The 26,417-nt window shown below is 41.5% G+C and overlaps 3 protein-coding genes across 8 annotated transcripts in view; all 3 read left to right on the plus strand.

Annotated features, from left to right (window-relative positions):
- Positions 1 to 688: 688 nt before the first annotated feature.
- Hlh54f (basic helix-loop-helix domain-containing transcription factor HLH54F) lies at positions 689 to 4,331 on the plus strand. Its single transcript, XM_071710074.1, has 3 exons — positions 689 to 793; positions 2,357 to 2,669; positions 3,588 to 4,331. The coding sequence occupies exons 2-3, from the start codon at positions 2,358 to 2,360 to the stop codon at positions 3,783 to 3,785; spliced, it is 510 nt and encodes a 169-aa protein (XP_071566175.1). The 5' UTR covers positions 689 to 793; position 2,357; the 3' UTR covers positions 3,786 to 4,331.
- A 2,355-nt stretch (positions 4,332 to 6,686) lies between these two features.
- On the plus strand, positions 6,687 to 12,319 carry Atg101 (autophagy-related protein 101). The gene is made up of 2 exons (XM_071710035.1): positions 6,687 to 8,018; positions 8,865 to 12,319. The coding sequence occupies exon 2, from the start codon at positions 8,873 to 8,875 to the stop codon at positions 9,527 to 9,529; it is 657 nt and encodes a 218-aa protein (XP_071566136.1). The 5' UTR covers positions 6,687 to 8,018; positions 8,865 to 8,872; the 3' UTR covers positions 9,530 to 12,319.
- A 2,622-nt stretch (positions 12,320 to 14,941) lies between these two features.
- Positions 14,942 to 26,417, plus strand: part of LOC139774622 (prolactin-releasing peptide receptor) — a 62,707-nt gene continuing 51,231 nt past the window's right edge. The window contains exons 1-3 of one of the 6 annotated variants that reach the window (XM_071710034.1): positions 14,942 to 15,907; positions 17,142 to 19,433; positions 22,022 to 22,233. In XM_071710034.1, the coding sequence (XP_071566135.1) occupies positions 18,446 to 19,433; positions 22,022 to 22,101 (1,068 nt within the window). In that variant the 5' untranslated portion in view covers positions 14,942 to 15,907; positions 17,142 to 18,445 and the 3' untranslated portion in view covers positions 22,102 to 22,233. Of the gene's footprint in view, positions 15,908 to 17,141; positions 19,434 to 22,021; positions 22,274 to 26,417 lie in introns of those variants that run through there. The other 5 variants (XM_071710029.1, XM_071710030.1, XM_071710031.1 and 2 more) reach the window with 5 other exon arrangements.

The following is a 26,417-nucleotide window of genomic DNA, read 5'->3' on the forward strand; positions in this document are numbered from 1 at the left end:
ATCTTAAAGAAGTACAATAATGATAATCTCGATAAGAAATTAAGTTCTTCCATATCTGGTAAAATATCAGCATTATCCTATCTATAATATTACTCACCAAATATATATAATCTTCGAAGAAATATTTAAGGATATCTTTAATATATTATCTAAATCACAATCGGAATGTGCGATTCTATTTAAAAGCGACTGGTATAACATCTAGATGAGAGAGAGATTCAAACAGGTAATAAATTTTTATATTATTTTACAGCAATTGTATGGAAATCAAAGCCAATCAATAGATTGAATGGACGATCGCCACCAATGTGAAAGTCAAAAATTCACGCAACAATGTTTCAAAATCTGAAGTAGCGTTTAATGCGAGATATTAATACAGATCTTGGTTTCTTTCCCCTTACATTTCTATTGAGACAGAGAAAGAGAGAAAGAGGGAAAGAGAAGAAAACCAGGAAGGATGTGCCAGGTGGCTACGAATGCCAGGGCGTTCCCGCGGATTGGATCGAGCAGCATCTCGGAAAACAAGATGAGGCGAATGAGACTAGCGACTGATGTTCGAAAGCTCCGCCTGGTTTTCGGGACGTCCCAAATCTCCGCGTCCCTCCAACGAACAACATCTTCTGTCTGTCTAATTCTCTTCCCATCCCTCGCGTTGCTCCTCCCGGTTAATCTTTCGGCTTCTGCTCCGAGAACATTGACTAACAATTAGTTGCACGCCGCAGACGCGATCTGCTGTGACCTGTCGGTGGACACTCGCGTGATCGCGAATAAAAAAAGGAATAATCGATCGCAGGTATCGGAGCAAGTTGCATTATTAATTGTGCCGTTCGGACGCAAGTGACAACGACGATGATCAACGATCTAAGTGTAGCCATTAAAAAAAAAAGAGAGAGAGAGAGAGAGAGAGAGAGAGAGAGAGAGAGAGAAAACAGTTTTTATACTACTCTTTTTACACAAGATTATATTGCGCAATTTTATTCTTTGATCTTCGATCTCTATCTTGATGTAATTAAATTAATAATCGTGAACTAAAAAATTAAACGATTTGCGGCAGCTCGTTATTTCGGACTTTGTCACTTGTGTCCCTTTATACCTGAAGTTCTGTGTGATTATAAATATATCTTGTTGCGGATGTGTGTTAAGAAAATAATGAAGTCTCTTGTGCCTTTAAAAATCTCTGGATTGTGTATGTGCAAAGTGCAAATTTAAACAATGATTATTAAATTGTTATTATTAAGATTATTTCTAAAAATAATAATTTGCATTTTTATTTCAAATCGACGTTTAAAAAAAATATTTTTTAATAATCATCTTTTTCTCTTAATTTTGTATAACACTAAACATGGAATATCAGTTCGCAATTCAGTTTCCTGAGTAGATTCAGGTTCTGCGACATAAAACGCGCAAAATATTTAACCCTTAAATGCCACCCGGGGTCCAACGGACCCCAGACCCTTTAGAATGATATATTTTCAAATGTTCCCGCCAAATATGGAGCTCATATTTATTTATTTATTATTTATTATTTTTTTGATTTTGGAGCCAACATTTTAACTGTTGGCGATCTTAATTTTTTATACTATGTTGAAATTGAAATTTTAACAATATAAGCATTTTATTCTCTTTTCTAAGCCTTGAACAACATTGAAAATAATTTTCATAACTAAATATCAAAAAATCAATAAGTAAGGAGACATTTTTCATGCTGGGGTCTTTTAGACCCCATGTGTCATTTACGAGATTCTTGAGAGGTGTGGCATTTAAGGGTTAAGAGAAATTATGAGCCAGCTTTTAGAAATTGATCTGAAAAGATAAATGGAATGGAAGTAGATAACAATTAATTTTATTTTTGACTGTGCAAAAATAAAATAACGCGAAAAGAGAGAAAGCTTCGCGTTCGATAATCGCAAAGCTTCGTTTATGTGATAATTCAATTTTAAGAACTCTATATTATGTTGTTGCGCGATAGTAAACTAATCGTTTTAATCATTGATTGCTTTTCCTATTTGTCAGCATAATAATTAATCATGTGCCGTAAAATATGCCTTGCTGTAAAAGTTTAATTATATTCGCCTTGCCTGTTTCTCAAATTTTTCCAATAAAACAGAATGAATAACAATTTTAGTAGTCTCTACTTAGTGAATAATTATTTTCTATTTTTTGTCCATAACTTCTATTTTTCAGAGAAATAAAATAGAAGTTTCTAATATGATAAAGAAAGCTACGCTCTCTCTCTCTCTAATTAAATGAACAATTATTTAAAAAATCTCTTTTACTGCGATAAGTAAAAATTATCTACCTTTCAATTCGCGTAATTACCGAATAATTAAATAACAATAGTTTATTGATGCAACAGGATGCCTCGAAAACGCCGCGCCTCGACATCGTCGCTGGAAGACTATCCTTCTGACGAGAAATACATGAAGGACGACATGGACAGTCGCGCTCCACGAAATGCTGCCAACGCCCGTGAACGCGCGCGAATGAGAATTTTAAGCAAAGCATTTTGTCGTTTAAAAACAACTTTGCCATGGATCCCTGCTGATTCGAAATTAAGCAAACTGGATACGTTACGTTTGGCCGCAACATACATCGCTCATCTGCGATCAGTGCTTCGAGATGACGGTGAAGCCCATCCTGAAACCACCAAATCTTTGTCGCTGGCCTTGGTAAGTGTCCCCATTAAAATTAAAACTAATCAAAGTTTGAGCAAGCTTTCTTTTTTTCTGATTTTTAGGAAATTAGTTTAACTTTAAGAAACATTAATAAGAACAATCATGCATATTAATGCATATTAGTATGCATATTAATAATGCAAAATTTTATAAGGCAAAAATGTTTAGTAATTAGTAATTACTTAAAATCATTAATTAGAAAGTTATTAGTATAGAAAAGATAGATAGATTTAACGAAAAGAGATCTAAATGTCAAGTATCTTTCAAAATTTTTCCATAAAGAGTCTTAATTGCATTCATTATTCTTTGATATATAACTGAGCAAAAAATTCCACGAAATGTGGAATTAAACAGGATTTTTTTATTTATCTGATTTTAACGGAAATCCAAATGAGAGAGTTATTTCCGACCTATTTCTCGCTTTTACAATCAGACTTTCGACTTGATAACGATTCCGTAAAATAACACAGAGACCAGGTGGATCCACTCGGAGTCGCGAGCGCCGTCTTCGCAGTCATCCACTCTGTTTATGTCTGTCCAGGTGGATCGAATCACTCCAAAATCTTCCACCCACCCTTTGCCACCATTAATTCTAAGTTAGTTCCGTTGTTTGAAGAAGCATGCCGTTTTCCGCCGCGAAATAGTTGGCCTCTCGTCGCCCTCCTCTCGCGAAGATCAAAGAATGTTCTGTCTGTAAAAATGCTTCTACGAATTCGAATAAAATCAAGCTGAGCTAAAAAAAAACCACGAGATCTCGTAATAGTACATAATATAAATATATGTCTAATTTATAACATCGATTTTACGGCGACCAACGAATTTTAATAATACTCGAGACGGTCATAATGCACGTCGCAATCTAATCCATTTAAGTTCGATTCAGTAATGCGGCAAGAATGATTTGAATTACAGTCATGGCCATTCGCTATTCAGAGCAACAACGCAGCGACGCTTATGAACAACAGTTGCAACGTGTCCTCCTCGACGTCTTCGAGCTGTAATCAGTATCGAGGCCAGCAAGCGACTCATGATATCCAAAACTTCCATCATTCGGGTCATCAAGGCGCGACCATGCGCCATAATCAGGAGCAACAGTTCTCTTATTACTAACAAAAAAATTCTGACAATCCGATCGGAGCTTAACTGACAGCGAGCGATATCTACGAAGAGCGACCACCAGCTGGGTTACAGCGACGGCGACGATGCTGTCGTGCATTCACGCCAATCACGCCTTATTTATTCCAGAGTGCCTTACTCTAGTATTTATTGATTTAATCTTAATGTATAATTACGATTGCATCTCCACTTTTGTGCGGCAAGGAAATAGTACGTACTATTCGTGTCACGATTGCATGCGTTTTTTACACATCAAAGGAATCTATTCTGCAATCTATTTTGTAATCCATTTTTTATAATCATCTTTTCTTTATTTTATAAAGAAGAGAAGAGTATTGAGAATTCAATAATCTAACATTCTCGAGGTATTTTGATTCAACATCTTTCATAAAGGGATATTATATATTCGCGAGAGAGAAGCGACTGTTTCCTTGCCTCATGTACTCACTTACTGCAATACCACATGATATTGTAATCATAATTGATACCAAAGCATGTTAACTAGTCCAATAATAAAAATGTTTCTAAGATTTTCAAGAATTCTCTTTGTATTATTTAATGCAATATTATACTTAGATCGTTATACATGTAATATACAGAATGCGACACAATTATAATGACAAACTTTATCGTCGGGGATGTTAATTTCAAAAGTAGGTATTGTAATGCTTCAGTTTAGAGTATCTTAAAGAGCTTTTTGAGAATATATAAGCACCGCTGTAATGCTTCATATCTGATGAGATACAGCAAATTAAAAGACGATGGTTAGGCACCTGTTGATAGGCAACCATGCAGCTATTAATAATTTATTGCTCGCGAAACGATGATCGATAAAAATAACGTATATATAATAAACAAATAACATTCCCTTTAATATATTGGTATAATTTTGTTATTTTTTTATATATTACATTATTGTTAGCAGAGAACACATTTCAATGCAATATATTAAAAAATTAATAATAGTTATTAAAATATAGAAAGTTAGCCACAAAAAATTCCTTCAACATTTCTACTTAAAATATTTTTACAATTTAATTCCGATTATTTTATGTTATTATTTTATGTCGCGCGGGTGTAAGTACATGACTTTGTAAAGAAATACGATCGTCATCTCTTTCTCTTTTTGAGAAACGCCGAGCGGTATCCGGAACAGCGGAGAGGAAGTCCGCGGTAAGGTAAGAAGGATAAAGAAGTTCAAGTTAAATAAACAGAGCGAAGGGCCTTTTGTGTAAACCCAATACTAAAATAATATATCCCACACGGCGACAAATCGACCGGCACTAAACGTATCGCTTAACGTCTCTACAACAACATACACGGGACTTTGGAAATTTATAAACGAGAGATGATGGTCCTCTCTCTCGCCGTTTTCCGACTACCCTTAAAAAATTTCCATCGCACTATTTTCGGCCACCATATGTCCGAGGTGTACAGACACCGAAGGCCGCTGCCTGCAACGGCAAAAGCGATCGAAGATCAGTTCGGATTAAATTAAATCGTTAAGCTCATCATCGAAAATTTAAATTGAAAAAAAAGTAAGAGACTTCGAAAACGTTTAGTATCAATAAGAGGAATGAAAGCTGCTTAATTAATGTAATTCAAAAAATTAATCTCGTTAAGATAGGAACGAAATTCCGTCTTGGTAATATATGAATCGTATAGATGAATCGCAGTTTTGCATGGATTTATATTATTTGTACGGTCGATTCCTTTTGTCATTCTATAAATAAAATGTGATGAGATGTTTTCAAATTCAAGATAAAAGATAAAACATATTTTTGCAAAAATATGTGGAGATATATATTGCATTTTTTGCAAAAAAATTTATGCAGAAAAAAAAGTCCGTATGACTAAAACCGAGTCACATTTGATCTTTCAAACTAAATTGATTGAGTCATCTTTAGCAATTATTGTACGACTCTAAAAATGCTGGAATTTTTTCTTCGCTCGTATAGACGCGAAGACAGAAAATCTATCGATAAAGAGGTGATTCATCGTGATATGGAATTATAGAATATCGTGAAAACCATCTCACGCGGCGAATTCTTGAATTTAGTAGTGGTTATTCATCAAAATGATGTCGGAGTGAAATGCTGAGGTCTAAAAATGCTGGATTTTTTTTTCATTGCTCCATATAAACGCGAAAACAGGAAATCTATCAATAAAGGATCCAGAAACGACCTGTCGAATTAACGCCGATTTGACATCGATGCATCGGTGAATGGTTGCTGTCAAATATTATTTTTGTCATCTTCGACCTCATTATAGTTGTTTCTATGTTAATTAAGCAATTATGACTATTTCTATTTGATTTCTACTGTCTTTTGGTCAATTCTCTACATCGAATACAGTTATATTTTACTGTGCTCTTACATCGACTTGATGTAGAATTGGTCGAAAGACAATAAAAATCTTATAGAAATATTCATAATTGCTCAATTAACATAGAAATAACTATAGCGAGGTCAAAGATGACAAAAATAATCAGCATTCGACATCGATCATTCATCGGCTAATTATTTTCTGGCTGGGAAGGTAATTCGTGATACAGAATACCGAGAAAATCATCTCGCGCAGCGAATCTTCCGGTGGTTATTCATCAAAACGACATTGGAGTCTACTCAACATCCATCGAAAGGTAATAAAATGAGAGACAACGAAGGGCGGCTCGAGAACGCGACTGATTCCGAGCTTCGAGATTTCGAGGGATTGATTTCGTGCGACGGGGTTTCCAGGAAGCGAGGTCGTTTCGCGCCTCTTGCCGATCGTAACTGCGCACGTGTGCATACTGCATACATACTGTTTACCGTATGTATATGTACGTATGTACATACATGCGATGTGACGCCGATCACGCCGCGAGGCGTCCGCGTCGCGCGGCAGTTTTCGCGACGCACGCAGCCATCGCGTGCGCGGTAGCGGCGCACGGCGCACGGCAGATCGGATTTTTAGTACCGAGCGCAACGAAGCGGACCCGAGCGGAGCGGAGCGGAGAGGCGGAGAGCGGAGTCGAGCCGAGCCGAGCCGAGCGGAGCGGGACTGCGGGAGCGGGAGCGGGGAGTCCAGTCTCGGAGTGTCCGGCCCTGACGCGAGACGTCGATCGATCCACGCCGTGTCGTTTCGTACGTGATATACGCCGCGCGGATTTCATGATGTAGCGCTAGCGGTGATCCCGGGTTAGGCAAGGAAGATAGTCGCAGCTGACAGTCCGCGGATAGTGAGCTCCACGGTAATCCGTCCAACCAAACTTCGCGGTGTCGCGCGAAGGACGATCGTCCTTCTTCTGCGCAAGAAAGAGAAAGTTTCTCGCTTCCGTCTCTCGTCGGCCATCCCGTGTGCTCCCGACGTCGTCGTCGTCGTCGCGGTCGCGCGCGCGCGTGCCACGGAAGCTACGCGCGCTCGGACGCTCCACGCTCCTGCCTCCGGCGGCTCCGGGCTCCGGGTGGCGGGTGGCGGGTGGCGGGTGACGGAACGTAGAAAACGGAGCGCGTGGAGCCCTCGCGGGGCCAGGTGTCGAAGCGCGAATCAGCGGCGCGGCGGCGTCAAGATGGCGTGTGCTACGGGCACAGCTGTTGTTTACCCACAAACCCGTGTGGAGCGGGCCACTGGCTGCTGTCGCTGCTGAGAGAGGAGCAGAGAGAGAGTGGAGAGCAGAGAGCAGGAGAGCGCGTGGCACGACGCGACGCCTGGCTGCCCTGGCTCCCCGTCGTCGGGACTGGTCGGGGAGACGATGGGAGATATATACTCGACGGAGTGAGCGGGTCGGAGTAACGGGGTAACTCGCGTGCGAGCGACGTGACGGCGACGTGACGGGAACGTGACAGCGACGACGTCGACAACAACGACGACGACGGTGGCGGCGGTGGTGGCGGTGGAGGCGGCGACGGAGGCGACGGCGTTGGTGACAGTGCTGGTGGCGGCAGCGACGGCGGCGGCAGTGGTAGTGGTGGTGGTGGTCGTCGTCGTGTTGGTTGTCGTGCTGGTGGTGGTGGTGGTGCGTCGAGAAAAAAGCGGGACGCGCGAAAACGGACTCGATGGAAGAGGGTAGCGGAACCCGCGGCGGCAGAGGTCACCGAGTCAGCGCGAGAAACTAACCTAGTTGCGTTTTCGCCATCGCACGGCACGAGGACGGCGACGAGGACGGCGACGGCGACGGCGACGGCGAGGCGGCGCGATCTCGGGAGGGAGAGGAGCGGCGAAGTTGACCCGCGCCTTCGGCGATAAGTGCGTTATCCTTCTAGGAGCACGGCTCCCCCCCTCCCCCACCCCTCCCGTCCGTCCTTTCGTCCTGAGACCACGCTGCGTTACGTAAAGAGCGCGACCGGCCGCAAGGTCGACGTCGTCGCGCCGATTCCCGCTTTCGTCTTTCCTAATATCCCGAACTGTATTTGTCGTCCACGTGTGTCAGCAGGTCTGTTCTATTTAGATGATTTTCTTGCGCGGTTCATCTTTTCTCATTTTCTCTCCAACGTGAAAAAGGAAAGTTTTGCTAAAAAGAACAGGCCTAGCAGCGTACACTTCCGTTGGATTCCTCGGGGATTCGAGGTTAGGCCTGCTGACTCGCGCGACCGTCTCGGCCAGACTCCGGTAATGAAGGCTGCCGTTGCCTGTTTCTTTAAATTGTGATGAATTGACGAACGTGTATCTCGGTCTTTTGCAGGAGGAGTTAGTCTTATTGGTTTCCTTTTGTTATCTCTTTGTTATTTACAGGACTCGATGACACAGCCATGAATCATTTCTTTGTTGACCCTCTTATTCATCCTTGTTTCCCAATAGAGATGTTTTGCTGCATGGTCGCATCTTTCGACAGCTTATTGTCTAATCCTGCAACCCGTTCATGATTTATTATTCTTATGTGATTGTCCTTGGGATCATTCCATTGGTTGTTTAAAATATTCGATGATAACGCTGGAGCATTTTGATTTAGCATAACGCTTTCTTCAATTTCTATAGACATGTCAATAATTTTTTATGGTCTGCTTACCTCTTATTTCTTATTAATTTTATTTATTCATCGAACACACGTTACTATAGAGATTGTGGCAAGAAACTGTGATATGTGTTCCACAGGCATCACCATGAACGCCAGGACGCAGCTGTTTGAATTGAGCATGGAGGGCCGTCAGGTGGACGAGGCGGTTGCGAGTATATTCCACAGCGTGCTATTCCATCGGAGCCTCGGCAAATTCAAGTACAAACAGGAGGGCAGCTACTCGGTGGGCACTGTGGGATACCAGGACGTGGACTGCGACTTCATTGACTTCACATACGTCTGCTGCTCGTCGGTGCACCTCGACCAGACGCTCAAGCGCGAGATATCGGGCTTCTCCGAGGCGCTACGCTCCACCGACAGCCCGGGCTCCGGCCAGATATCCCTAGAATTCTTCCAGAGGAAAAAGAGTCGCTGGCCGTTTCAGCCGGAGTGCATACCGTGGGAAGTGTGGACCGTGCGTCTTGAACTTATCAAATTGGCCACCGAGCACGAACGGCAGATATGTCGGGAGAAAGTGGGTGATCTGCTGACCGACAAGATCCTCTATATCACCGAGGTCATGAATCGGCACGACTACATTCCGAAAGTGCCGAGCCAGGCCGAGCTGGATCTGATCTTCGACACCTCGTATCCGGACATACAGCCGTATCTCTTCAAATTGTCCTTCACGACCTCCAGTCCGTCGACCACCACGATGGGCAACACCATGAAGAAACTGATCAGAGAGACGCTATCTATTTAGTCGTTATAATGTATAGTGTAAACTTTTCACGTTAGTGCATTCGTACAGCTTGCTTAGAGTCATCGAAACGCAAATCTTACTTTCCTCTCAATTTTTTTCATCCACGTGGCACAAGTTTCTGCATTGCACCGAGCGATTTTTCAGATTTTCATATCCACAGTGACTCTAACTTGCCGTAGGCGTTATTATGAGTTTCGAAGAAAATTAAATTTGCGTTATATAAAGGAAGCAGAATGGTCCCGAGTCTTCGACCGCTTCGTTCCCGGCGGAAACTACCAAAAGTACTCGGGTACTTTGCCTACGTGGTGGACTCTGCCGGATTTTATAAACTCCGTAACAGTAGTGTCTCTAATAACGAAAATAATTCCTCGTATACATCGCAGGGACTTCCACTGCTCTATGTCTCTAACGTCTCTACATAGTACAAATGAACACGATACTGTGACACTTGCTTCTTTTGTACTTTACTATGAACGTCCGTCGCATAATTTTAGCAGGATCACGTTAGTCACGTTTTATACGATATTTTACCTCTTAACTCTCACAACTTAAATCTCCACAGGTTACCGCTGTGGCAGAACGCGACATTATGTTCCTCTCTCGCTTCTCATCCTTTTCAAATGCTGTGTATATCGTAGAGTAGACTCGAGCGTAATTTCCTTTAGTAGATAAAGAAATCTTCGCGCGTCACAGACGGAGAAGATAACATGATTTAGAATAAGATTAGAGAGATTTCGGGTCTCTAGCTGAGAAGCAGGATGTCTCCAGATTCTTTAATGTCGTAGTAGAGTCTTTGAGAACGCTGAATCTTAAAAGTACTCGTAACTTACTTACTCCTTGATAAACTCCTCCGACTACACGACGGCTGTATTCGGCGCTACTATACACTCTGTTTTTCAGTCACTAACATTGAAAGTATATATAGTTATCCTAAACTCTTTGTCGATCAGAGAACGCTTGGATTATTCCGCATATGTACATATATATACATATGCGGATATATCGGATATATATATATATATATATAAAACGCGTTGCATTACACACGGTGTGTATACACGCGCGTTTGCATACAAAGCCGCTATTATTTTCATCGTAAATTTAACGCTGAACATCCGATCGTGTCCAATACTGGATTTAGTAGTACGGACATTGCGCAGCGAGCGGGTCACATTTAGCGTTAAATGTGCGGAAGAGCAGAGTGTTTATTATAATTACAGTGTGTGTGCATGGAAGCGATTGTTATTTATTTTCACGAGTGATGATACGTAACGCTAGGCGTTACGTGTATGCAGATTAGCAAATACAATTATTTCCATATTGTTCTTTTCTTTCGTTCGATCTTAAGTTATAACAATCAAATTGTAAAATAAGTTAATTAATCATTAAGCCAACGCGACGCCCGCAATATCGAAGCGCACCGGGTGATACGAAAGAAACCGCACGAAAAATCGCCGTCACGAATAGATTTCTCCCAGACGTTTCGTGCCTTCGTATCGAATTTTTGATAGGGAAAATTGTGCTAGGAGACTAACATACCAGATGATAGTGTCACTATTATTTATTGAGCTCGAAGCATCTCATTCACATCTCGTAAAAGTGGAATAGTCTCTCTCTCTCGCGCGCGCGCGTGCAGAAGACAAATCTGTGATCCTTCTCGGATTCGAGACGGTTTTGTTCTATTCCTCATAAAGCGACGAATGTGTGTGCCGTTAACGTCGTGTCGTTTTAGGATTTTCAAGCTGACGGTAGGCGTAAAACGGAAGGCGGATGTTCGGAACGACTCGGTCGGCGGCGACCCGTGCGCGCGATCATACTTATTATATTATACAATGTGTAAATAGTGTCTGAGGAATATTGCCGTAAATCAAATCACGTCGTGCCGAGAGGGTCACCGCGCGTTCCGAGATCCGCTCCTTGGCCTTACCTATGACCAATCAATAAAGAATATCACGACGCATTAGTAGCGCACATACCTTTACGAATTAACCGTAGACGAGAAGCGTAATGTTAATTTAAACGATTAATCATATATCGTCCCTACTGCTTTTCTTTCTCCGCCGATGTTCTCCAGGTAATTTTAAAAAATATGCAATTGCGACTTAGCTGAATGTTCCGTGTACTCGAGCGTACGTCGATTGGGTGTATCCTACTGGAGTGAGTCTTTTTTTTTCTCCTGTATCGACTAAAAGGAAAAAAGAAAGGAAATTACGGTGGTCGTCGACAGCGCGCCGCTCTCTCTCTGCGATTCCGTGTAGAAAATCGACCGCAGTCTCTTTCCCTCGCACTATCTGGCTTTTACTTTTTACAATTATATGACGTGAACGATATATTGTAAACGGTAAAAAGGAGTCGCAGTGTGGGATCCGCGACACGACATTATGACAAAGAGAGGCGCACATACGTGCGCATATATAAATATATAAATATGACATATTATATAGAAAGAACACAAAGAGAGGGAGAGAAAGAAGGTACGAAAGAGCGAGCGATTGGCCACGTGTGCATGTGTAACTAGAGTTCTGCGAGTTTGTCAAATTGCCACATGCTGTTATAAATAAATAAAAAATTATAAATATATATAAATAATATATATATATATATATACATATATATATATAAATAGCAAAATAGATAAAACCGAGACCTGTATATTATAAGCTGCGAGACAAATGTGACAAAATGTGTAGTGTATAGCGAGGAAGATGAAATATCTGCAAGTTTTAATTTATCATGATGAGTACGCTGACGATAAATGATTAATTATTAATAAATTACTGTATTTTATAATAGCACTTTTTTCATGGAAACACCCATGCCTCCTGTTTATCCACAAAGCATTTAATTTCATTTCTATCACGCAACGAAATTTTTAGCGTAATTTCATACATATTCCGAAAATATCGAAAAATCTATGCTTCATGTTTTTGAAAGCAGTAAATAATTCTTTTTCTGTCGCGTATCAATTAAAAGAATAGATTATTACGTTATATTCACTATTACATCGTAAAGAGTTACGAGAAGAATTGCAACAAGAATATATATTTATTACATATTGCAATATTTCGTAATTATTATATTCAAGTCTCTGAAATATCTTAATTATGCTCGTACAAATAATATCTTTGTTTATTGACGTTACTTCGAGTATTTATTTACCAATTCTAAAAATATTGCGTTATCTTCTTTAGGAGGAATAAAAAAGCAAAAAATATATATGTATACATACGACCTATTCCGTTAAAAAATATAGCTTATCTCGGATTAATTGTTGACGCAAAAGTCCAAGTAGTTGTTTAGACTTTAGATTTATGATAAAGCGCGCAACTTTATCGCTCCGTCGCGTGCTGCGCTCTAACGGGTGACCCACGAGCTTTCGACGGACGCTCGCTCGGCATTGCAATTCGCAACGCGTTAACGTAAACGCGGATTCCCGGATATCATAGGACATCAATCAGATCGCGCGGTAAGATTGCATACGAAATACGAAGCGTACGACCGGTACGACTCTCGTCGACTTTTTATTCCCGACATTCCGGTCGGCGTTCCTCGTAATGCGCGAAATCCCATATTTCCCTGTTCCCTCAAACGAACTGGGAATAGTTGGCATATCTCGCGGCGGAAGTCCATTCGCGGACGAGCATATAACCGAGTCGAAGAATTTGTCCGCAATAAGATGCAAACGGGGAAACTTCTCCCCTGCCTCCCTCCCCGCCGCGAATTCGTCGCTCTTTATCCTCCCTCGCGTGCCCCCCCCCCTCCCCGAAACTGAATCACGCCTGTGGACCTCCGCGTGAAGGATATATTCATTTCGACTTTATTAGATTCTGGAGAACACTCCCGGACTCGCGGGAATCTCAAGTATTTTTGGCCGCCGCCTTGACATAGCTCTCGACGACACGTGGCACGATGTGGATCGCGATAAATCGCGAAACATAACGATTCTACGAATAAGAATATTTTATTTCTGGCTTTACCTGGCCGCGGCTTACTGAAAACTAATAGTGCGCGTCGAAGACGGTGACAGAGGAAAGCGAAAATAAGATGCGGAAAGAAAGATCCAGCTTTAAAGCTTTTACGTTATCTTGTAAGAACGCTTGAATTAGTGTTAGTAGAGTTGCATTATGCCGAGTCTTTGTTTCCGTCCATCGTTTTTCCAATCGTCACTCCGAGTGTGAAATAAAAAGAAGATTTATTGAAGTAAATTATTTACCGAAGGACGAGAAAGAAGTGAATTTAGTTTATTATCAATTATTTATTTAATAAGAAAGAACAAAATTAAGAAATGTACAAAAACCGTACACCAATTTTTGTACAATTCTTAATTTTTTGTACTTACAATCAATTTTTATACATTTCTTAATTTTGTTCTTTCTGATTGAATAAATTGATAATTAACACCTAAAATCACTTCTTGCTCGACTTTATAGCTTAGCTTGCAGCGAATGGATCAACCTTATTTAATTTAGAAGAAAGATTTATTTATGTACGATCACAGTGGCAATAAATACAAAAGCGGGTAGTTCTATGGAGATCCTTATAACAGCCTTATAATTGAATGTACAATTTCGAAAAGGACACATCTCGCATTTTTTGGCTTATAGGTTTTTTCGCTAATATGTGCTCTAATTACGTTTACACATTTTTTTGTACGAAAAAGGCACCCTCCTGTAATCGTAATTTGACCCTAAAATGCAAATTGTAAAGTTTTGTATCACTGGGTACAATCGTTAAAATTAAATCAGTTGTTTCATTCCTGAAAAATTTTAATTTTCAGAGATGTGTCCTTTTCGAAATTGCGCATTCAATTACTTCTGTTGTTTTATATCTCATTTTTGCAATTCTATAAAGCCAATTAAAAGATCCATCTAAAAACGATAATGTCGGTAAATCATACGGCTGCAGGATCCCCTTAAGATTCGCTTGCTTGCGCTTTTCCTAACAAACTGTCATAAACGGAAGGATCCTCTTTGTTCGAAACGGAATGGCAAATCTGGCTTTAATAAAATAAAGCAATTTGAGTAAAAGTCATTTATAAATAAATACTTTACTTGAGTGAAAGTTACCAGTCATTCGACAGCTCTTTTTAAAAATAAAAGAAGCTTCCGAAAAGTAGATATTATTCAAAAGAAAACGCTACTAAAACGCGGCATGTGCGCCGTTTTCTCGCTCGCGAGGGAGGTGCGAGCCTAAAATATTACGCGGAGGAAGGAAATGAACGCCGACGCGTCGCTCTCGAATTTGCGACGTACATTTCATACCGCTCGACGACGACGTTTAAAGTTAAGCATCGACACCGATCGGACTCCACCCCCGCCCGTCGTAAATATATCTCCGCGTGCACCCAGGTAGGCGCATCGCGATCATACGCGATCATACGCGTGCGCGCGAAGCCGCCCTCGGTCTCCCTCGAAGCCGATTTTCTCGCGTCTCAGTCGCCGGCAGGACAGGGAGGCAACGCGCTTCGCATACGTAGCCCGGCGTCGCGACGCCCCGACTGGTGGATCGTCCGTCCGCGCTGGTATCCGAGATGAGAGCAGCATCGAGCGCGCGCGAAAGATCGTCGTCCCGCGATCGCGGACCCAGCATCCTCGATGAAGTCGCGAGAGTCGTCGCGCGGCTGAACGACTGAACGCGCGTACGTCCGGAGTACTCCGCGAGGGAGAACCAGCGCGGTAGAGAGATACATGTGCTCCTTAGACACGTGCACGACGTGCCGCGACCCTCCGCACGCGTTTTCTCGAGAAGAGAAGATAAGAGGTAGATAAATGGAACGATAACGAAGTCGAAGTCGCGGGCTTCGTGAGAGGTGGTGCAGTTTCCTCGGACAGTCTCGATTACGAACGACGGTCGAGCGTGCGCGCGTGCAATTCCGCGTGTCGCCGTGAAAGAAATCGGAGACCGAACTCTCGATCTCTCGCGAGGAGAAAAACAATCGAACATGCGTGACTCTTCGTCGCGGATGAGACTGCGATGAGTTGCAAAAGAGGGACGACCGTGTAAAGGAAGTCCTCCGTGCGCGTTTGTGAGTGTATGTGTGAGATAGGATTTTTTTTATATTTTTCGTATATACTTCGTCTTCTTTTCTTCGCCTCGTGGGTCCTCCGAGGACGCGCGAGCCCCCCCAGTAGTCACGCCGCGGCCTAAATCTCTCGCGTAATCGCGCGCGCGCGCGCCCGCGCCCGAGAAATCCGCGCGGCCTAGCGACGCGTTCGTAGATTCTAAGAACTTCGTTCCGCGTCAACGGCGAAACTTGGCGGATCATCATCATCGTCGTCTCCGTCGCGCGACGGAAGAAATCGCCCACAACTTCGTCCGCTCTCTCGACCCCGCAGACCTTCAACAGGTGGCCGAAATCGATCTCGCACGTTTACAAGCGTACGTGATCACTTTTCACGGCGTATCGCTGCACACTCTTCTTTCCGTTTTCTTTCTTCGGCTTTTTTTATTGCTGCAATCTTCTCTAAACCTCTAGGTTATAGATATGAAAGTTGAAAGTATTGAGAAGAGAAGAGGCTCTCTCTTTTGAACAGATTTGTCCAAACGTTTTCGGAGTATTCTTTTTTTTTTACAATAACAATAATAATTAAGAATATTTGATTATCGTTTTGGATTAGTTAAGTACTTAAGTAAAAGTTTACATTATCATACGTAATAAAGTTACCATCTAATTATTAAGTTATAGAGTTATAGTAACGAAAAATTTTAAAATCGACAAATTAGCAAGAAATTATTTGATTGTTAACAAAACTGAAGATACTTTTATGTATAGAAATGCAAAATTATGGTATATCGATTAAAGGAACCTTAAGTATATATTTAATTTTCTATCTTTAAAAAATTATCCTTCGTTCTTATTTATCGAGGTACTATAATGATACTATAAAATTAAGCAATTAGTAATGAATTTAACTCACGCTATATTAGCTGCTCGACGTTTCGCGTTTAAAATGGACATTTTAACAAATGTTCCCCATTCTCTAAGCCTCTCCTAAGTGTTTCTCGATACTCTCTCTCGGCCAGTTCAACGAATTCATTAATATCTACCATGGCCGTTAAAATCGGTCTATCAACGAGCCGTGTAGCACGTAACGCGCTTCCATTAATCTCCGATTAATACGCATCGCACATCCAAGTGGAAAACTGTTTCCCTGTGTAATTTACGATCCTCCAGCTGCGCGTAAATAAATCCGTGCGCGTTAGAGCGTTAAAAAAACATCAGTGGAATTGTCGTGTCGTCTTTCTGACGAAATTCTTACTCAATAAGAGGAAAGAGAAAAAAAAGAAAGAGGAAGAGAAAGAAAAAAGAGAACGCAGAGCTTTATCGTCGGAGTATACGTGTCCCTGTTTCCGATTCTTAATGACGAAACGATCTTGAGGAGTGTCTGCCAAGCTTTTTAAATAGTTCCTCTGCTTCTCTCTCTCTCTCTCTCTTTCTCCTCACTTTCAAGACTCGTGAAGCGCGACGTGGCCGGTATTGTCGACCGCTCGGAACTTTCCGAAACGTTTGCTTGACGGCGACGACGACACTGCCAAAGTTTGCCGAGGGTCTCGTCCACGCCGACCCGGTCATAATCGGTACTTCTAATTGCTCTCTCATGTCTTGTTTCAGCGAGAGGAACGACCGTTTCCCGGGGGTTCGAAAGTTTCGTCGCGAAACCGGCGAAACATGTTAATTGCCTGACTGTCATCGCCATTCGCCCCTTCCCCGAGTACATAAACGCCGAACGAACCGAACGAAATTGACGTTTCTATTAATATTGACAAGCATATAATATTCGTATGACGTAATTCTAAATAATCTAAATAATCTAAATAATCAAAAAAGCTCTTGATATAAATGACTCTGGACGATTGGGTGTTTCTACGTTGTGAATCGTCGCGAGGAACAGCGTAAAGATTACACTAATATATAGTTCGAGAATAAAAGTGTGAAATGTGCAACGACGCTTCCGGCGAGCTTTTTACCAGTATCCCCGCTCGTGTATTCGTACAAAACCCTCTTCCTTAATTAAACATTTACTCACTGCCACCTTGCGAATTAATGAACAAGGAAATTGGTGCTGCCTCCAAACTCATCGTCATTTATTTAAGCCACTCGCCACTTTTCGTTTTAATGTGAATTCTGCTTGGAAGATGGCTTCATTATGAGAATGAAAAAGAAAGATATCCATCTTGTCGATGTTCGAGTAGATAAAATGTAAAATGGACCTTTAAGATTCGCGGATAAAGAAAGGAACTGAATATTCGATGCGGGATAACGATCGATAAAAGCGCGGCGCTCCTCATTTAATCTGTCCTTAAACTATCGGAGAGTCAAACTTAAATTAAATCGCGCTTAAAGGATTATCTCGGCGAAAGTCGGGGTAAGAGTTGCAACGCTTGCATGCGCGTCAAGCGTAATCGATGCCCCTCAAACAGTTGGCCCTGCGAGGATACCGCGGCGCGCGAAACTCAAGCTAATCTGCTTATCTGGAGCTATAACTCGCTTATCTATCGCAAGTTCCGTCGCCTGAGCGTTCGCCGCGCCGGATAACAGCAGCGCGCTGTTGACGCTAATGGGGCGAGGAGCTTCGTGAGAAATTAATTCACGGCTCGTGAATCGACAACGCCGGCACGTGTATATGTACACCGCTCCGATTTTCTTCCGGACTAACTCTCGACTCGCCGAGTCGCATTAGCCGATCGACTTTCCGCACCTCGCAATCGTCGGGGATGATGAACCAGCGAGTCTATCCGCGTACCGCTGACGCATGATCGATTTGACGAGGTAACGACGGAAGGGAGAGGAGAAGGAAGAGGAAGAGGAAGAGGAGGAGGAGGAGGAGAAGGAGGAGGAAGAGGCAGAGCGAGAGGAAGAGGAAAAGGAGGCGTCGTCGGTCGCGAGTAACTGACCCGCGCTCTTCAAGATGCGCCATGGATAATAACACAACGCAAATAACGTCAGCCTCGTCGGTCGTCCTGGTCGCCATGCAGAACGTGTCGGCGCGCAACTCCAGCTACGTGCAAACGGAGGACATGACGTCGAATCTGACGGTCCAGATCGTATTCTGCGTGTTCTACATCGTCATCTTCGTGCTCGGCATATTCGGCAACGTGCTGGTGGTCTTCGTCGTCGGGCGGAACCGCCAGATGCACACCGTCACCAATCTTTTCATCACGAACCTCGCGCTCAGCGACGTGCTGCTGTGCGTGCTGGCCGTGCCCTTCACCCCCTTGTACACCTTCATGAACGGCTGGGTCTTCGGTAACACCCTTTGCCATCTGGTGCCCTACGCCCAGGGGGTCAGCGTGTACATCAGCACGCTCACGCTGACGAGCATAGCCGTCGACCGGTTCCTGGTCATCCTCTATCCGTTCCATCCGCGCATGAAGATCAAGATGTGCCTGGCGATCATCGTGAGCATTTGGATGGTCGCGCTACTGGTCACCCTGCCGTACGGGCTTTACATGCAGCAGCTGGAGGAAAAGTATATGTCCTTCTGCGAGGAGAACTGGCCCAGCGAGCCATTTCGCAAGGTCTTCAGCTCGCTCACCTCGATACTGCAGTTCGTCGTGCCGTTCTTCGTAATCGCCTTCTGCTACATATGCGTGTCGATCAAGCTGAACGATCGAGCGCGCGCCAAACCCGGCAGCAAGACCAGCAAGCGCGAGGAAACGGATCGCGAGAGGAAGCGCCGGACCAATCGGATGCTGATCGCCATGGTCGCCATATTCGGCGTGTCTTGGTTGCCGCTCAACATCGTCAACGTCGTCGACGACTTTTACTCGGACGCCAACAGCTGGTCCTACTACAAGTTCTGCTTCTTCATGTCGCACTGCATCGCCATGAGCAGTACCTGCTACAATCCGATCCTTTACGCCTGGCTCAACGACAACTTCCGCAAGGAATTCAAACAGGTGTGTACGTATTGAGCTTGTCCGCCTTTCGTTTCTTTCCAATATCACATCGTGAGAGCCAAGGCCAAGCTGGGCGCCTTTTGAAATTGCCGGATATGATCCGTCCATTTCATTGTTTCTCATTTATCCGCGAGGTATACACCAGCAAATAGATCATTCTTATTACGGTCGGAGAGCAAACGTATAATACTTTGCATAAAATAATTCGCGAAACTATTCAGGGCACGTATTATGGAACTTTTCGTAATGGATTCTGATTGGAGTTATACCGTTTCCTCTAGAAAATGTAAATAGAAATTTAGGAAATAACTAAACCATTCCGAAAAGTCCCGTGTACGTGCCCAGCCGCAGAAATAGTGCGTTAAAAATTAAATATCTCGAAGCAAGCGGGTTCTCGAACACGAATCCGCAACTTATTCTCAGAGCTTTTTAAATTAGAAAGCTAGATAATATCTTTATGAAAAAAGTAACATTAAGGATTATTGTAATAGCATTGTTTTCAGAATTTTTTTAAATTTTTAGACAAGAATGTTAGGCAATACTTTTATAAAATAAAGTAATGTTACACAGATCATTGCATGCAACGTTCGTTTGAATATACTTTACATATATATCTTTTACTTAGTATATCTTTTTGAGTATGCGTAATATTACGCGGATACGTCTAATGCATTTATAATTAACTGCATGCAATTTCTAAGGTGGATCGTGCAGGAATGCACTTTAAGTAATTGGGACAGAACTGTTTACATCGAAACCATCGAAGGAGCGACAATTTGATGCGTTATGTTCTCAATTGCAATACGCTCGGGCAGAAACCAGCAGCTTGAATTCTATCGCGCGCCGAAATTAATTTGCAGCGGAGCTATTTCTTCCCTCCGTGTCTGCACGTTCGCGAAATGATGAAACGTGTTTCGGACATCAACGTACGTGCGCCAGGAAGATAGTATGTATTTTGCCGGGTGTCTATTGAATGCAACTTCAACTTGCATTCTGAATAGTTAGTATTCAATCGATTCCCTCAAAGATGCCGGTATATTGGCGGTTTCGATTCACGGTTCGCATTTGCCAAGGTAAAAATGGTATAAAAGGATGACTCGCGCTCTTTATTGTTTTCGCGAAAAGACTTTACCCTCGCTATTTGCAAATTCATAGAACGGAAAAAGATTTATGTGTAACGAGAATCCTTTATATTTTGCGGTATTTTCTCGTTTCCTGATGTTCTATTAGGAAATATATGTAGGATTTTACATCGCGCTTCGTTTCTGTTATTTTTCTACCATTCATTTTCATTGTATTGCTTTTTTCTCTCTTTTCATTTATTTTCCTCTTTATATATTTATTTTTTTATATATTTTTATATATTTTTATATATTTATTATATATTTATCTATTGGGAAATGTGTGTCGGATTTTACTTCGCGCTTCGTTTCTGTTATTTTTCTTCCATACATTTTCATTGTATTGCTTTCCTCTCTTTTCATTTATTTTCCTCTTTATATGTTTATTTTGCCACAGAAATAGAAACGCGAGCAATATAATATTATTTGATATGATCTATTGCTTTCTGTTGTGACATTAGGACATCGTTTTATAAACTCTCGATAATTAAGAGGAATTAATATTAAAGAATTTGATTTTGCGACGTCATTCTACTCTTATGCAGAATGCTCTGGTATCAATGAAAGTTGAGTCTCGCGCGAGAGTCACGAGCATTTTCATCGTGCTCGTCAAGTTTGATTAATTTTTCTCGACCCGCATTGAATTAATTTTTAATTATCCACATCTGCTACGACTTGATTACGCCTTTTCATCAATTTCCGACCTCAATTTCCTTCCGCATTAATAAAATATGCTTGACGATTGTCCCATAACGGCTCGGAGCGCTCTCATAAACTGCAATTACAGGATCGATTAATAATTTCGTCTGAGTGTAAAATTAATTTAAAAAACGCGTCTTTCTCTGAGGAATATCGCTGATAAATGAGACTACGCGAAGCCAAATATCGCTCGGTTGAACATGCTTATGTCGAGAAAATGAGATCTGCGTGTTAAATTAATGAAATTGATAATCGGAAAACTGAGCTAACTTTTAAGAGATATTATTTCAATTAGTTGTAAATATATAATTTACCTGGTTAAATTTGACGAGTATGCATATTAAGTTGTTAATTGAGTGGCGTAAATTAGTTAGGATTCAATTTGACGTAAGTCAGTAATAACAAATCATTTGAAAAAAATGCATAATAGATTTAACCTTTCGATATAACTCCCATGCTGATTTCTGAGACATAAGCGTCCAAGTGGGGCGAATGGCTCGCCTCGAGTAAATAAGTCATATCTTCTTGAAAATTGTATATATTATTTGTATAGCATTTATTTGTTTCAAATAAAAGCTTATAACTTAAAAGTAAATTAGAAAAATCCACAAAAATTATGAAAATTTCATGGCAGAATTATTCTAAGAAAATCATTTATGAGGCTCGCCCCGCTTGGGAGTCGAAAGGTTAAATGCCGGAGTCTCATACTATCGATCAAAACCATCGCTAGAAACAATTGAATGAAAAAAATCATGCGCCATTATTTTCGCAGGTCCTACCGTGTTATTCAAGAAACTCCAGCAACAGCACTCCGAGGACCAAGGAGAGCTGCAGGGGCGACAAGATATGTAACGGTAATAACACCTTGCAAGAGACTCTGCTGCCCAGCACGAAAACGCAGAATCCCGAGGGATGCGAGATGATCATTCTGGAGCAGACAACGAACATCTCGAAGGAGCTGGATCAACCCTCGAGCTCCTCGAAAGATTTCAACGACGCGGCTCTGTGAGGGAAAACGCGAAAGGTACGCAAATACATTTCGTTACGAAAAAGCTGTTAGACGTTGGACGAAGTAAACATCAACTACCACAATGGAGATGCCACGGCAGGAGAGCAATTCTATCGTTCACTGTCAAGCCAGTGACAGTATTCTTTGCGATTCGGCCAACTTTGTTCCTCGCCAAATTTCGTTCCGTTCTCTAGAATGAATAGAATAGAGAACCGCATCTAAATAAATAAAAATCACTTTCGCCTTGCACAGCGATAATAAAAGTTATCTTTTTATAAATAATTTTCTCTGTTTTCGCGTATCCAGTGTATCAGAAAATATATAAATGAATATTTGAAAGCGCAAATATTAATCAGAAATATTTTTTTACACCTCGCCATACTCTCTTTATACTCACGCGCGACTTTTGCGCACCAGTTTTTCGTCGCTGCTTTTTCAAATGCAATATTCGTTCTAATGTTATTTTCCATTTGCCGACGTGGAAATAAAACTTCTTCACGTTATGTCTTCATGCATCGTGGGGCTTTCGCTCTTTGAACCCGGGCCATCTCGAGTTAAGAAACTTGATTTTCCTGTAGCCTTCGGTGAGAGATGCTTTGATTTCGTTCGCAAGAAGTGGCAAGAACGTTCATCTCCGTCGGTTTTTCCATTTCCCTCGTACCTCGTACTTTATGGGATTCTGTGGACGGAACGACAAACGCCAACTGGCTAACATAGTGCACACACACACACATACGCGCGCGTGCGCGCATATGTAGCGGACATACTGAAGAAAGGAATCCCGAGCTTTACGAGATCCACGAGAGTGAGGAGAGCTCGTTCGAATGTTCCGTGCGCGATTTCCATCTCCGATCTGGCTATGGCCGGGAAAGTATGTACGGCGAAACACGACGAGAGATTCTCACGGAATGCCGGAGCCGATCCTTCCTCGCGGCGGGGAAATTATTTACTCTAGTTGACACATCGCAATTGTTGAGAATTTCGCCATCCACATTTAGTCGCGGTCGTGCAGCTCGCCTTTTTGCGCACTTTCCGCTGATGCGACGGTAAAGCTCTTGCCCCACAAACAGGATAGATCGACTTACGTAACGACCGCTGCGCAAAGAGTTACCGTTTCATTCTCCGCTCCGCCGCAACGCGCGAATCGAAACGAAATAGGAGATGCGTCGAGAGAGAAAATTGCTATAGATATCCCTCGTCTGTTTATACGAGTCTGAGCATACTGATTGTGTAAGTAGGAAACTTCGATTAGAACAAGATCGATTGATTACCCCTGCGGGTAAATATTCCACGCTTGTGTAAAGCCCACTTTAGACGATTTGTAAATCGTCGTGACAGAATTCTATTTATAATTTAATGTACGACTACAATACGAGAAACATTCGAGAGGAAACGAAATGCGCACGCATATACGATCGAAATATATGTACAAATACGTGGCGTTGTATGAAATTATAAATAAAATTTTATCCTGAATTCCGGCGCGAATTTAAATATGCCCCGAGATTAGAAATTGAGACGGAAAACGTACTAAAATAAAATTTGGAAGAGAATAACTATAGAACCAAGTAGCTAAAGTTCATTAATTATCGGCATTAATATATGTTCAGGCTTTTTTTATACGAGTATATTTTATAAAAAATAAATTAATTCTCACACATGTAAAAGCCGAGTATTATTTCCTCTTTGTTTTACTTAATTATTCTAAATAAAGTAAGTAATATGTGCGCTATATCAAAATGTTTTTCTTCCTGATAAGTTTTTATTTCGAAAAGTGAAATTCTAAGATTCTTATTCTAGTGCTCACAGTCTGCGTTATATCAGGCCTTTGATTGCGATATACAAACATGCTTGCCCTTTATATCTCCCCGCCGATCGCCGGTCTGCCGCTAGGGAAATACAACGGGGAGGTAGAACTGAATAAAAAGTTTCGCAGAGAGACTCGCATCGCGAGATATTTTAGCGTCGACGTAACAATACATGCCGGGCGCGAGTCTTCGACCTTTAAAAGAGGAGAGAAGTTCGGTGAGTTCCGCAAACAGCCTCCGCAGAGCCGGAAATGACGCGTCACGAGTCGAAAGTTTCGCAAGAGCGAAGGTGGCATCGGATCTCGTCGAAAGACTTCCATATATTAAATCTCGAAGCACTTCCGATAGCTCACCCACGCATCGCTCGTTCCTGTTTAAAAGCCGAGTGCAAGTTAAACTTCGAGCGGGTAAAGCCCCCGAACGGCGATATTAAATCGTCCTTTTATAGCATGATGACGCGAAATGGCTTACGTAATATTCCATCATATGACGTTGCGCCCCCCTTCGAGGGCTTGTCCTGTGGATGTATCGAGCTGTGCTCGATTTTGGTTGCACATTCTGCAAATGTCGTAGGTGGAATAAAAAAAAATACGCAAGATAACGTCCATCTGCGAGAATTGACGTTTATCGGGAAAAATGAATCAACAGAAATTAATAGTCGTACTCAAAAAGACACGTGATAGACGACGTAATTAGCAACCTAATTAACGGTTTCGAAATACACGTAATCTAGCGGATTTCATTTTGACTTAATTGCATAAACTTGCATAAACTGCAAGATTACGAATTAAATTTCTACGTTATTATTCGCGTTTTAGGAAATAAATCGGAGTTTACCCATTTTTTAAATCTTTATATATATTCGTCGCCTTTGAATTCTACAATTTCGTGCTCATAATCGTCTTAAATATCGAAGGAATGAATAGAAATTAATCGCGGAATATTTTGGAAAATATTTTAACAATCTGTTTTAAATCCTACATAATAGATACATTCTTTTTCTAATTAAGAAATTGTAAGACTTTTTCTCATTATGGGTTAATCTCTCACGATACGAATAATGTTAATCTTTTACCAGGAAATTAATAGTCTCCAGTAATCATAAACCTACTTGTGGATATATTGGTCTTGAAACAGGGTCTACAGATGTAGTAAAATAGCGATAAACGTAATTTTACGAGTTGATTTATAAAGATAATACAGCAACATCTTTTTGCAATTTTCATCCAGAGATGTGATGAACTAAATTTGAGAGGTTACATAACGATATAACAATAACCAAGCATAAGCTGAACATGAATATTGTAAGACCAGAGATTATGTCAATTAGAGTACACCTACAATCGTTGATTATCCCCTTGAATATTAAACAGCTCGATCGAACTCTATGTACGAAGGTATCTTAACGATCAAGCAGCTATCAGACTGATTAGACTGTCTAAGATAATCGTGATTATTATAGTGTGCCCTGTTATACAGCGAATACAAGAGTACTGATATGTATTAAAAGCTATAATTACACGACCCTCGAGATTAGACGCATTCACATGATACCCTTACTCGCCACATCCGAATCAAAAGAGAATATATGTATATGGAAAACACATACACCCTACACAGTAATTCAGCCAAAAGAATATGTTTACCAGTGTGTATTTACAGTGTCAGCCTTTGAGCAACTCTAGTTAGATCTTGTTTCGAGGAACTATCATTTTTCCTGCCAATCTACTGTCTTTTGACATGACGACTAAACTTTAAACTTTAAATTAAGAATCTCATCAAATAATTTTATGTTAAATGTTCTCCGATATGCCATAAATAACGACGGCGATAGCCGATGTTTTGTGTGTAAGAAAAAAATGGAATTGTCACATTAGATAACAATCGATTATCGTTGAACCAGATGGTTCTTAATATGACAAACGCGTATAAAGAATGTAGGTTTCACGGGGCGTACCACTTTCCTGTCGATTCACGTCGACGCTGCAACTCGAGCCGCTTCGATCTGCCCGAACAAATTCCCATTATCGAATAGGACAGCAAAGCCGAGGGAGACGCAGCTCGAAACTTCGTAATGAAGCCTGCCTGAGTATTATCGAAGTTTTTGCTAAAGAGATTCACAGATGTCTCTTAAATACAAGGCGATTACGAAAGAATAATGAATTTTTTATTGGCAGAATTCCATTAGGTAATAATTATCCGATAAAAAGCGCCATTCTTAATATGAGAATAATGAGAGGAATATCTGCAAACTGAACTTCCACTCTTATTGAATTCGACGGGTTTGCGAAATGTTTAATGAGCTCTCTTTCTCGTACTAAGAAGCTGAATTAATTGTCTTTAAAAGATGA

This window comes from Temnothorax nylanderi, unplaced genomic scaffold (assembly GCF_030848795.1).
Source record: "Temnothorax nylanderi isolate EJ_2023f unplaced genomic scaffold, tnyl_v1.0 TNYL_tig0084_pilon, whole genome shotgun sequence".
Classification (NCBI taxonomy): Eukaryota; Metazoa; Arthropoda; class Insecta; order Hymenoptera; family Formicidae; genus Temnothorax; species Temnothorax nylanderi.